A 12,814-nucleotide genomic window follows, 5' to 3' on the forward strand; every position below is an offset into this window, starting at 1 on the left:
TTCCCAATTCCTCTGAAAAGAGTTTAGATATATATATAAATTTATATATATATATACACAACCTTATGTAAAAGTATTCCTCTCTTGTAGTATGCCAGAAAGAAAATCTGTAGCAGTGTAATTATTTTTTGAAAAGCTTTGTTTTTTTTTCACTTTGTTTTTGTTTTTCAAAAAAAAATAAAGAAAGAAATGATAATGTATGTTCTAGATTATTTAATTGTATTTGTAATTTTTTTTTTTTTTTCTTTTTCTAAAGATTTCAGTTAAAGCAGTTAAATCTATTGGAGTGGCTCTTGATAATAGTTTTTGGTATGTGCTGTCATATGCATATGCATATGAAGAGTAGAGCCTTTACAGTGAGAGGAAACACATTCAGATGTTTTTGTTATTTAATACGCTTCCTGTTTTTTGACTTTGTACTTATAAATATGAACAAAACTAATGCATTATTTAGTGTAAACAAGGTTTATAAAAGGCAAAACTGATGGGAGGAAAAATATAAGACAGATTAACAACATTAGTACTTAGTTGCAAAGCTGTTATCAGTTACAGCTCTGAGATGTCTATGGTTTTTTTGCAGTTTCTGAAGCTCTGTAGTTAAATTTGGCTCATTCCTCTTGACAGTCTTCAATTTCCAAATCCTCCATGCACCTTTACTTTCTTTTTTAGGACTCAGTCTTGAGTCATTTTGACTGTATGTTTGGGGTTGTTGTCTTGTTGAAACATCCATCTTATCATGTAGTTTGTTGGCCGATATGATGAAATTTGCCCCAATGTCTCCTGATACATTACAGCATTCCTGTTTTGTTCAATGAATGAAATGCTTCAGCACCATTAGCAGAAAAGTAGGCCTAAAACAGAGGAGTTTAGTGTGGGATGTATCAATAGAGATGACTCTGGTGCATTCCCTGCGTTCAGGTCATCCAAGTGCAGCGTGGTGCAAGATGATGATAATAATAATGATGATAAAAAAATATTATTATGATTAGTAGTAGTATTTTTAAAGTTGCTCTGTTGCTTTTCCACTAGGATACTATTTAACCAATTGTACAGTCGGGGCTGTTCAAGGTTTTTTGCCATGGCAGTTTGCACGATGTTTATTTTGTATTATTATTTTGCAGCATTAATATCTAGAACATATTTAGTTTTTTAAAACATATTCTTATTCATGCATATGATCGTATACTTTTTATATTTATAAGTACAAAGCCAAAAGACACTCTCTGTGTAAATATGAAGTGAATACATGCACTGCAATATATCAGATACAAACTCTGAATACTTGTTTCCCCTCACTGTATTTCTCTGTAGTACTGTAATGAATAATGGGACGTGCCCCTTATGTTGCTCGCACACAAACTGGTCTGGGCTCGTACTGATGGGAAAGGGACGCGCACACAGATAAATAAATAAATAAAATAGTTTAATCACGGAGTGGATGTGCAAGCCAGGGCTGTTAGGCTTCATTTTTTCTACCTAGAGCGACGTTTCGCCATGATGCTGTGAACCTGTTCCCGCTCCTGCAGCCCGTCTGTGCATCAGGATCCGCACTGAAGCGCTGAGGAGGGAACAGCAGCAGCAGCGGCGGCTCTGCTGACCTGGATGCGGAGGGGAAAATAGGCCGCTGCTCGCTGTTTGGCTGGGTTATATCTGTTTTTTTGCCCACGCCACCATTACATAAGTGACGGGGAATCTCTTTTTGGGGCTCGCTTTACACTAAAGACTGTAAATTTCGTCGTGAGGTGTTCGTATGTGTCGGCACCGCCGTAGCTATTAGCGATGGGTAGCCGTTGGCTAGCTAGCTGCCGAAAACCCGTGGCTAGCTCGCAAACCGAAACATGGTTTTGTGGCAGAATAAACGATTCTCGCCAGACAGTCTGTTTATTTTAACTTTGTTGGACGACTTGACACGTTAGCCACTCAGTTTTGGTCACTAAGATGGGCGAAGTGTAACATTTCGAGAAAATAATCCCTCAGCTTGCTAGCTAGCTAACGGTCAGCTACCAGTGCTCTGGTTGTGAAGCGATATTTAAACCGAAGTAGCGTTAGCTCGCTCGGCTTGTTGACAGGGTTGTTTTAACCTTAAGGGGAAACTATCTTAACTTGCTAGGTTAGCTGACTAACGAGTTGTCGCGGTTAAATAGCAAGAATTTAGGCTAAAGCAGAGTATTTACAACCCGTTTCGTGAAGGGATGACGGTGAGGAGGCTGTTTTGGACTGCTGTGAATGGTACTGATTATGGGGCTTTTGGTGTTTGATCCCGCTTTCGGTACATAAACGCTTCATAACGACTGGAGGGGTGTTTGTCTGTAAAGGTGACCAGCAGCCCTTCATGCAGCACATCGATTTACCGGCTAGCTGCAGAGGCAAACAGGCGAAACCGAAACCGTGAAATTTTGACTCGAAAGGAAAAATGGCTCAAGAGGCGTTTCCTTTGCACTATCTGGTCTGGAACAATCAGTACCTGGAGCTCGACAGAGAGCTGAAGAAAAAGCAGGTGAGTGAATGCAGTGACTGACAGCTGCTGTGTGTAAGTTGGTGTCAGTAGGGACTGTTCGGCCTGTCTTGCTGCTGAGTTCAGTGAACGTATATATCAGGGCTGGGCAATATGACAGTATGTATGTAGATATCGTGATAATTCATGTCACAATGCAGTGCAATATACTTTCCTGTACGTATAGTGGATTTCGTCAGTACTTGTAGAACAGTGTCCAACTACGTTTCATTTTAAAGCGAGCAAAATTAGTCCCGTTCAACTGGATTCAGTGCACAGTGTGACAGATATTGCATAAAGATCATTATATTCACAGTTTCTAATAGTATTTTTTTAATGTAACACTACTGGTTCTTTTTTCTCAGTTCCAACTGATCAGATGTCTGAAAAAGTAATTATTATGATGTGTTCTGAAAACTTCTTGATGTATTGCGATGTTATATTTTTTCCATTTCGCCCACCTCTAGCTTGTATGTGTGAATCTTTGCTTTCCCTGCAGCAGGATGTGGAGCACATGGACCCGCGTGGGCGCACGCCGCTGGAGCTGGCCGTCTGCCTTGGTCATCTTGAGTCTGCGCGGGTGCTGCTGAGACACAACGCGGACCCCACACACAGCAATGCCCAGGGCTGGACAGGTGAGGGAACCCCTGCGCTGTACTTAGGCTAGGATCTTTAAAGCGTCCTGTTTGGACGGGTGGTGTAGCCTCGAAGGCTTGAGGTTGGTTTAAGTCGCTGTGTTTAGTTTTACAGGAAGCGGTCAGCACAGGAGATCCTGAGCTGGTGCAGCTGGTCCTCCAGTACAGAGACTATAAAAGAGCTACTGAGAGACTTGCAGGGATTCCGGAGCTTCTTAGCAAACTGAGACAGGTAAGGGCGGTATGAATTCTCTGCCACAGGGCACTCAGTGGTCATGTGGAAGGGAGTGATTAAACTTTGCATTGCAACTGTAAATCATAAAAAAGCGTACTAGTGAAAGTCTTGTGTATTTCAGGCGCGGGATTTCTACGTGGAGATGAAGTGGGAGTTTACAAGTTGGGGTAAGCACTATACATGACACTACACAGCACTGATCACTATAGAAGAAACAAATTACACATACGCTGTTCCTCCATCACTGTTTCTGTGTGGCTCTGGGCCTTCATGTTAACTATTTCAGCACCACAGGAGTGGACAGCTCCACAGACGCTACCCCTTGAGAATAGCTCACTCTTTGTTGCTTGCTTTCTTGCTTTCTTGTTTTCTCTCCCTCCCTCGTTTCCTCTCTTCCAGTGCCTCTGGTATCTAAAGTGTGTCCGAGTGACGTGTACCGTGTGTGGAAGAGTGGCTCGTGTTTGCGAGTGGACACCACACTTCTGGGCTTTGAGCACATGACCTGGCTCAAGGGCCGACGCAGCTACATCTTTAAAGGTGGAGGTGAGTCAGAATAACACAATAAAGTCAGCATATCCTTTGAACTCAAGTTGTCCCACAAAAAAAATCTTACATTGACAAACTGAGTGAAACATTGTAGCCAAGCTAAAATCGTAAAATCATACATTTAGACTTGTTCATTTGGAATGGTATTTATTTTGTATCTGGATGAAAGGATACATCATAAGTACTTTACTTTGGTTGTGGAATTGAGCTTGTTTTAACATTGTGGCTAGGGGCATTGTGGCTGTGTAACAATACATGGTGACATCAAGATATTGCAATACAAAAATGTAACACTGCGTCATTGAGAAAAGCCATTCGGTTAGTAATTACTTCCAGTGCAGTTGCATTGTTTGAGCACCAAATTTTGCAAACAACCAGCACGGAACAACCCAACCAGCATGTTCTTCAGTAAGCTGAATTTGGTTCGAGGGATCCTGCAGATCCTTAAAAAGTTTTATGAAGTCTTAGAATACATTTGAAAAAAGTTCTGTCAGAAAATGTCTGAAAATATCATCATTTTACTTTTAGCGGTATTACATTCTAAGATGATGCCTAAAGTGTGGACTGAAAATGGTCATTGTGTATATTAAACAACAACCCTGTTTGTGGTTTAAAACTGACCACTAATGAAGGGGTAGAGAACAGCAGAAGTCAAATACACTGAAAAATTCAGGAATATACAATTTCAAAATGTAAATACATTTTTGATTTTCAACTGTTTGAGTGAAGAAAACATTAGTGTGCATTATTTTGCTGTGGAAATAATATTTTCTTTGTTGAGGTCTTAAAAAGGTATTAAAAAGCATGTTTTTGCAGTAACTGTGTGTTCATAATATTGTGATAATATTGAACCATGAGTCTTGTGTTGAGAATCGAATCAAATTGTGGGCTGAGTGTGTCTTTACGCCCCTAGTTGTAGAAAATTGTATAGGATTTTTTTGCTGTAAACCTTGATCAACCTTGCAACAGTTGCTGCAGAATAACATATTTGTGGGTGGAGCTTGGATAGATCAGTTAGAATGGTCTAATTTAGCGTAATGACACTCAGTAGTTGCTGACCTTTATTTTAAAGGCTAACAATAAGGAATGACAGCGATGAAGTGGCCCTGGACAGACAGAATATGTACATTGCGTCTGTGTGTATGTTTCAGAGGGTGGGGCCATGGTGATGGAAGTGGACCATGAGAAGCAGGTGGTGTACACGGAGCCGCTGTCTCTATCACCACGTGACGCTCCCTCTCTCCTCGCCGCCATGCTGCCCTCACAGGAAAACACAGCACAGAGACTTACCTCTCCCATTGTTTCCACGCACCTCAACACACGCAACATCGCCTTCGAGAGGTACAGATACACACACTTACTCACTGCCACACACCTCTCAGGTTCTCTCATCTCTACAGTGTCTAAACCTGCCTACAGTACTAAACATCCGCCCACAGTGAGTGTGTCTATAACCACCTAATCTTAAACTAATGCACATCAGTGACTCCAGGTTCATGATGTTTCCAGGAACAAATCTGGAATTTGGGGCTGGCGCTCTGAGAAGACAGAGGTGGTCAGTGGATATGAGGCCAAGGTGAGATTTGAAGAAATAAGAAATTTTGAGCTGGGCGTGGTGGTTTTGGTTGGATTTCTTTCCCAGGCAATCTTGAATACTTGAGCAAGGATAATCATTTTTTTTGTACAAGTCATTTCATTGTTTATATAATAATTATCTAGTAGGGAGAAGAGGTTTCACACTGCAAAAGAGGTTTCACAGTGTGACTTTTTTAAGGGATGGTTATAGGAACTACATGAAACTACAGAATGGTATTCTTTTTTTTTTAATAATGTGAAAAAGTGAGAAACATGCACCTATGAAGTTGGCTGTTTTACAAAACTGGGAGCAAACTGAAGCAAATCAATATGTATGAAAGTGTTTTTATTGTGTTTAAATGCTATTATTTACAGTTTTTTGATATCAAGAAAGCTGCAGTTGTCCTGTTTGTTTTATCTTGGCACTGCTGTGTGAAATGTTTCCACTCCTTCTCTTTCACATAGAGTCCTAGTTCATTTAAACTGAATTACTGAGATTTTTTTAGTTGATTATATTAATTATATTAATGAGTCTGTTAGGGGTGCTGCAGAAACACATTCCCCTGTGTAGGCGAAGGATGTTACATCTCTGTAGTCATATTAAAAAGCTGATAACGTATGTGACTTATTGAAGGTTTACAGTGCTAGTAATGTGGAACTGGTGACGCGCTCTCGAACTGAACATCTCTCTGATCAGGACAAGTCCAGATGCAAAGGTACATAGTCGCATTCACTAAACAAAAATGAACAAAGACTTTTAATGCCAGATAAACAGCTAATGTTATGCATTATTTCCATTTTCTTCCTGTCTTATCATTATACTCTTCTGCTTCTACTTCTCCAGGATCCAGAACACCTCTTCAGTCTTTCCTTGGGATTGCGGAGCAGCATGTGTCTAACAATGGGGTGAGGAGTATAAAATAGTGCATGCTCCATAACCATGATCTACTATGATGAAATACCCTGTTCCTATTTTGTGTGTTGAATCATACAGGTTTCATGGCAGTACAGATTGTTTACACTTCACATTTTAGAGTCTTGTTAAAGGCACTATGAGTCCAAAAGTGTGAAGACACCTGCACAGTGTTTATTCTGAAATCAAGAGAATCAATGGGGAATGTGTTCCCTCTTTGCTGCAGTAACAGCCTCTACTCTTCTGGGAAGGCTTTACACTACATGTTGGAACATTGCTGTGATGTTTTGACTGCATTCAACCACAAGAGCAGTAGTGAAGTGAGGTACTGAAATTGATTGTTAGTTCTAGATCACAGCCATCACTCCAACTCATCCCAGAAGTATTTGATGGTATTCCATCACTGCTCCACAACCCAATCCTGGGTAGCTTTATACCCCTCTAGCCAACGCTTGGCATTGGGCATGGTGACCTTAGGCTCATGTGTGGCTGCTCTAGAGCCTCCCATTCTGTTGGCAGTGCTTTTGGAGATTATAGTGGTTGGCAATATTTTGTTGTTATTGTGATTATTTTGTTATTGTGATACTCTGTATGCTTTTCTGAGTATATTGTGGATATCATCAGTACTTTAAGAACACTGACCAGGTGCATGCTTCATCATAAACAGAGCATTATTAGTCCTGTTTAATTGGGTTTAGTGCAGCACAATATGTGAAATATTGAAATAATAATCATTGTAATCATAGTTTTTAATAGCAATTGTGACACTACTATTTTGTCTGTGTATCAAAATATTATGATACATATCGTGTATTGTGAAAATTGTGTGTGCACTGTAATTATTCTGCAATTCTGTAATTAGAATGGATGTCTGTACAGTTTTTGGACATAGGTTGTACCTTTAAGATCCTGTACAGCGTTAAAATATAGAGGAAACCTTGGCACATATTAGAATGGCTATGACTAGAGGATTTGGTCTCTGCACTTGTTCCATTCCAAAAGTATGTGGATGCCATACATAGTAATGTGCCTGCTGCTTTAAAATGAAGCAGTCTCTGTTGTAAACAGAGCTACTGAGTACATCAATAACTTCTGTGAGCTGTGAGCATGCTGACCAATCTCAGATTCTCATCTCCCATCCTGTGAGAGCTGGCTGCGGAGATTTCATGCAGGAATTTCAGGAAGTGAGCTGTAAGGACTTGAAATGTAATCTTGGTTAATTGCTCTAAAAAGCTCTAATAGAATAAAAAGGTTTCAGAAGCTATTATCATTTTTGTCGCATATTACAACCTTAATAGTACCACCAGTAGTGATTAGAGTGCTCCCACATCCCTGCTGCTTAGTGAAATAATGACTCAAGTAGAATTAAATGTAGGGAAAAAACAACCTGAGTAGGTGTTTAGGAGACAAAACTCTCTATAGAACAATGGTAGACTGCATCCTGCATCGATCAGCATATAAACTGAAATGCATTAGCAACTGTTTTTCTTTTTTGGGATGATTTTACTCTAAGATAAATTGCTAAAGCCTGAAAGCGAGGCACATTAACAACACCAAAGCTCAAATCATCTTTTAGTTTTACAGATGATCTTTACAGAGTTTACAAAGCAGTGCTTGTATCTTTTTATAATGCTGTTTTTTTCTGTTGATGGTCAGAGTCAGGTGTCCCAGTGTGCCAGCCCCCATAACCCAACAGCCATCACAGCAGAGGAATACTTTGACCCCGAGTTTAACCTGAATGGTAGAGACATCGGCCGGCCCATAGAGCTCACCAGCAAAGTGCAGAGGTACCACCGCTATGGCAGTCCACGACACAGTTTCAGTCCACTGTTGTTCTCTCAGACACTCTGTGTCGGTCTCATATTCTCTCTCTCTTTCTCTCTCTCTCAGGTTTAAAGCCACATTGTGGTTAAGTGAGGCCCACCCTCTGTCACTGGCTGAGCAGGTGACACCCATTATTGACCTAATGGCTATCTCTAATGCCCACTTTGCCAAACTGCGTGACTTCATCACTCTACGCTTACCGCCTGGCTTCCCTGTCAAAATAGGTGAAAAAGACTATTAGATAGCTTTCAGGATCGGTGGTGCAGGATTGCTTTTCTAACGGTGTTGTTTTCTCTTTTGATTGGCTCTCAGAGATCCCCCTCTTCCATGTGTTGAATGCACGAGTGACTTTCAGTAATCTGTGTGGTTGCGATGAGCCAGTCAGCTCTGTTACTGTTCACTCTCCACAAGGATCCCCCGATGCAGGTACTGAAACTCTTCATCAGCATAATTTCAACATTGTCATCATCTTTTAACATGTAAGAGCACTTATAGCAATATTTGGACCAACGACACTAAATGTTAAAGGGTATTTAGATACCCCTTCCAATTAGTGAATCCAGCTACCTTATGGTGCACCAACTGCTGACACAGGCAATTAATTGCACACACAAATTGTGTAATCACCATAGAAAAGTGTTGCCAATAGAAAGGGACGCTCTGGAGCAGCTGTCTTGATGATCTGGAGTAGCTGTCTTGAGCTTGCATTGGCTAGGAGGGTGTGACACTTACCAAGATTGGTCTGTGGAGCAGTGTGTCTGTGTCCTCTTGAGTGTTGGAACACCATCCAGTATGTTTGAAATGAGCATTTGTGATGCAGAACTAATCATCCAACATCAGTACCTGACCTCACTAATGTTCTTGTAGCTGAATTCAATCAAATCCTCACCAGCATTTAGTGTAAAGCCTTGTTTAAACAGTAGTGACTGTAACTACAGCAAAGGGAGCACAAAGTTACTATTATTAATTCCTTTGATTATGGAAGGAACATTGGATGAGAGGCTGCTATAAACCTCAGGACAGATAGTATAAATACAAGCAAATATGTGCTTCTTTTGTAAGTGTGTTTGGAGATTGTCTGTTCTTTTCAAACTACAGAGAAATCATTGGGGGTAGTCAACCGTATCTACAGATATGACAGATAAAGATTGGGTTAAAAAATGGTAGAACATTTCTTTAAATATTAAGAATTATGTCTGTTGTGAATGTTTAATGCAGTTTGTTTTATAGTAGTTTATGAAGTTATAAGTGTTTTTTATAATTTCTAAAGTACTCATTATATGTATTTTTAAGATGGTTAATTTACTGGCGAATCTCCATCGGTTCATTTCTTGTCCTTTCAGGTCAGAGTCCTCCTCCCCTGCACTGTGAGGTTGATCCCTCTGTGTTCGAGCCTCCCCCGGATTACACAACACTTGGCCCTGGCCGCAGCGAGCCAATGAGAGATGAGGATGACAACCTCCTGCAGTTCGCCATTCAGCAAAGTCTACTGGATGCAGGGACAGAAAGTGACCAGGTAACCCCAAAACCTTAATTTGACTCCTTAACACTTATCAAAGACTTTAAACTAGCTTTAAGTGTTAAGGAGTCAAAGTCTTTGATATGTTTAATGATAAAATGTCCTGAAGTAGAAAGTTACAAACCCCTTAAACTGAAAGGGTCTGTATGGCTACGTTTGCACAGCAGGTAAAAGTGGCCCAAATCTGTTTTCTCACCTAATACGATTTTTTGTTTGGCTGTTCACATTATCTTTTAAATGTGATCTGTATGTGACATCAGTCTGAAGAGATCAGCTCCTAAACCGACCCGCATGCCCAAAAGAACAGTACTTCACGTGGCTCGTCCAGAGGTAAACAGTCATGATGGCCAGCGAACGCCAGTTGCTCCCGCAGCTTTCAGTTTCGTCTTCGCCAGCATCACATGAGCGAATATAAAGTTCCAGTGGTTGACAGCTGGGCTCATCACCCACAATGTGTTCGAGTTTGCCGAAAAAGGGCACGTTATTCGGCCACAGCCACTTCTTTGGTTTGTGTCCTCGTATTCTTTAAACTGTTCTCTGACGCTGCAGCCTCTGTCTCCCCCGGCCGTGATCGGCCATTTCGTTTGAACACGGAGCGGCTGCGATAAATCTCTTCTAATTTTTTAGTACAGAAACATCAGCCTAAATGTTTGAGTCTCAGTAGCGCGAAATTATGACAAATGTCGAGTTGTACTGACTTAAAAGTTGCATGAATTCCGATCTGGCTGTTCAGACAGAGTCGCATTGCCGCAGATCGGATACGTATCGGATTTCACACACATGAAAACGTCTCAAATCAGAATTGAAAATGTCAGATTCAGTGTGTTTTTTGCTGTTCACACTGCCACACAGATGACACATCTGTGTCACATTTGAGGAAAAAGATCAGATTTGGGCCACTTTTACCTGCTGTGTAAACGTAGCCTATGTGTGATAATGGGATCTAACTGCTCACCATGTGGCCAGGGATGTAGTCTCACTTCCTGCTCTAAAATGCTGGGGTGTGGCCAAAATAAGGCTCTGCCTATGGATGAAAACGCTTTGTTTTTTGGTAGTGATATTAAAAATGTGAGACAGCATTTTTTGAATAAGGTTTTTTTAAATTGAAGTCATGATTAATCTAAGTCTTTTAACTTCTAAAACATTTAAAACAACTTCTTAAAAACAACATTAAAATAAAATGCAAAAAAAAAGTTTAAAAAGAAATTTATGGATAAGTGTTTGGGACAGCCACCTTCAAATAAAAAAAATCCCTGTGAAATATGATTTTATATATTTTTTTCTTATTCCTATGGATTTAAATAAATCTGAACATAATCCTTGTAAGTATCTAAGTAAGTAAGTAAGTATCTGAATACTGAATTGGTTTTTAAATAGTGTTTTTATGGTGGGATTGCAGTTTCAACTAATTCAGTAGAGTGATCTGTGTAATAGTTGCTGAGGAATAAGTCCTGGAATAATTGACTGAATAAAAAGCCTGCAGTTTAAGGCGTTAATGCTGTATAGTTAATGTATTTATTTGACCTGTGGAGCACAATGTTGATGAATGTTGTTATGAAAAACAGCCTTTACTCATTCAGACCATCTAGCATCACTTTCTGCCAGCAGATACACTGATATAATTATGTTCATTGCTTTGTAATCTGTAAGCTTCTAAGGAATCACTTCTAAGATGCATGTAACTGATGGTATGTGTATAAATGGTGCTTTGGCCCAGAAATAATACCACTTATGACTGTTACTAACATTCTGTCTCGCTCTCTATGTCTCTCTTCCTTTCTTTAGGTGACAATATGGGAGGCTCTCACTAACACTCGTCCAGTCTCTTCTCAGCCTCCACTTTATGAGGAGGATTCTCAGCTTGAGAGGTGAGGTGTATGTGTATTTGTTTTCATACAATATTAGAACAAAAATGTCCAGGATTTGTAGGAAGAACCAAGAAAAACATTTACTAAAATATTGCAATTGAGAAAGTGGTTCTGACTTTATGTAGAGTGTTTTTTACAAAGGCTACAAATTTATTTTTTAAACCTAAAAGGAAAAAAATTATGTTGAGGTTTAAGGGTAGACTTTTTGTCCCTAAACCTTGAAAACAGAAAACTCTTATTACGTATACACTGTATGTCCAAAAGTTGAATTGCAAGGGATAAAAACAAAGAGAAATGCTAGAATGACTTTGATTGTGTACTTGAGTAAACATTTGTTAATCTGATCTCCATTTCATTTATAGGGCAATCCAGGAGTCCCTGTCTCTGTCATTGGCTACAGGAGAGGGAAGGGAATTGCCTGATCCTGCTCAACCTCTTTCATGTTCACCTGACCCCGCCCTTAACTCACCTCCCTCCTACGGCTCACTGGCTGACCCGCGGGCGCCAGGGGCGTTTGCCGTGGCATCCAGCTTTGATGAGCAGCTACGCCTAGCTATGGAACTGTCATGCAGAGAGCAGGAGGAGCTTGACAGGTGATGATAAAACGAAGGTGGAAATTACAGATGGCAGAAGGTTTCTATTGCCTTAAACATTTACACTGACCAATAGCATTTCTCTGTTTGCTTTCCAACAGAAAAAGAAGGGAAGAAGAAGAAGAGCTTGAAAGGATACTGCAACTGTCACTCACAGAGAAGTAACCACAGTATACATATAGGCAGGTTTTAAGGGTTATTTATTGGTTGTGCTTTTTTTCTGCAATGTTAAATTATTCTTAAAGATTCATCCTTCCTTTTTCTTTTATAAAGTCTTTGAAATGCAACAGAGGGCTTGATTAAAGGACCAGATAGAGAGATATAACACATTATAAAGAGAAAACAGACAGCAGACTGATGAATAAACACCATGAAACAAAAAGCATGGCAAGACATTGTGAGTGATGTCCTCTCAACTCCAGTGTCATCATTCTGAGTGAAAAAATGTTTAACCTTTATGTTCATTATATAATGCTGATCATGTGAATATCACATATTGATGACTACGACAATGCATAAAGTGATGAAAATAATGTTGCATAAAATAAGTTAAATATGGTGGCTGATAACAACATGGAAGTATAATTATTAAATGTTCCTGAAACGCTTTCA

The 12,814-nt window shown here is 39.9% G+C and overlaps 1 protein-coding gene across 2 annotated transcripts; it reads left to right on the forward strand.

Moving 5' to 3' along the window:
* Positions 1-1,370: 1,370 nt before the first annotated feature.
* ankrd13d (ankyrin repeat domain 13 family, member D) lies at positions 1,371-12,814 on the forward strand. 2 transcript variants are annotated; one of them, XM_036568831.1, is made up of 16 exons: positions 1,371-2,497; positions 2,997-3,129; positions 3,237-3,361; positions 3,486-3,531; positions 3,764-3,907; positions 5,062-5,251; positions 5,420-5,486; positions 6,120-6,201; positions 6,330-6,391; positions 8,055-8,185; positions 8,289-8,446; positions 8,535-8,648; positions 9,566-9,738; positions 11,527-11,609; positions 11,972-12,202; positions 12,304-12,814. In XM_036568831.1, the coding sequence occupies exons 1-16, from the start codon at positions 2,414-2,416 to the stop codon at positions 12,365-12,367; spliced, it is 1,887 nt and encodes a 628-aa protein (XP_036424724.1). In that variant the 5' UTR covers positions 1,371-2,413; the 3' UTR covers positions 12,368-12,814. The 2 variants fall into 2 exon arrangements, with proteins under 2 accessions (XP_036424724.1, XP_036424723.1); XM_036568830.1 differs by having other exon boundaries at positions 1,372-2,497; positions 2,994-3,129.

The sequence above is a fragment of the Colossoma macropomum genome, unplaced genomic scaffold (assembly GCF_904425465.1).
Source record: "Colossoma macropomum unplaced genomic scaffold, Colossoma_macropomum, whole genome shotgun sequence".
Classification (NCBI taxonomy): Eukaryota; Metazoa; Chordata; class Actinopteri; order Characiformes; family Serrasalmidae; genus Colossoma; species Colossoma macropomum.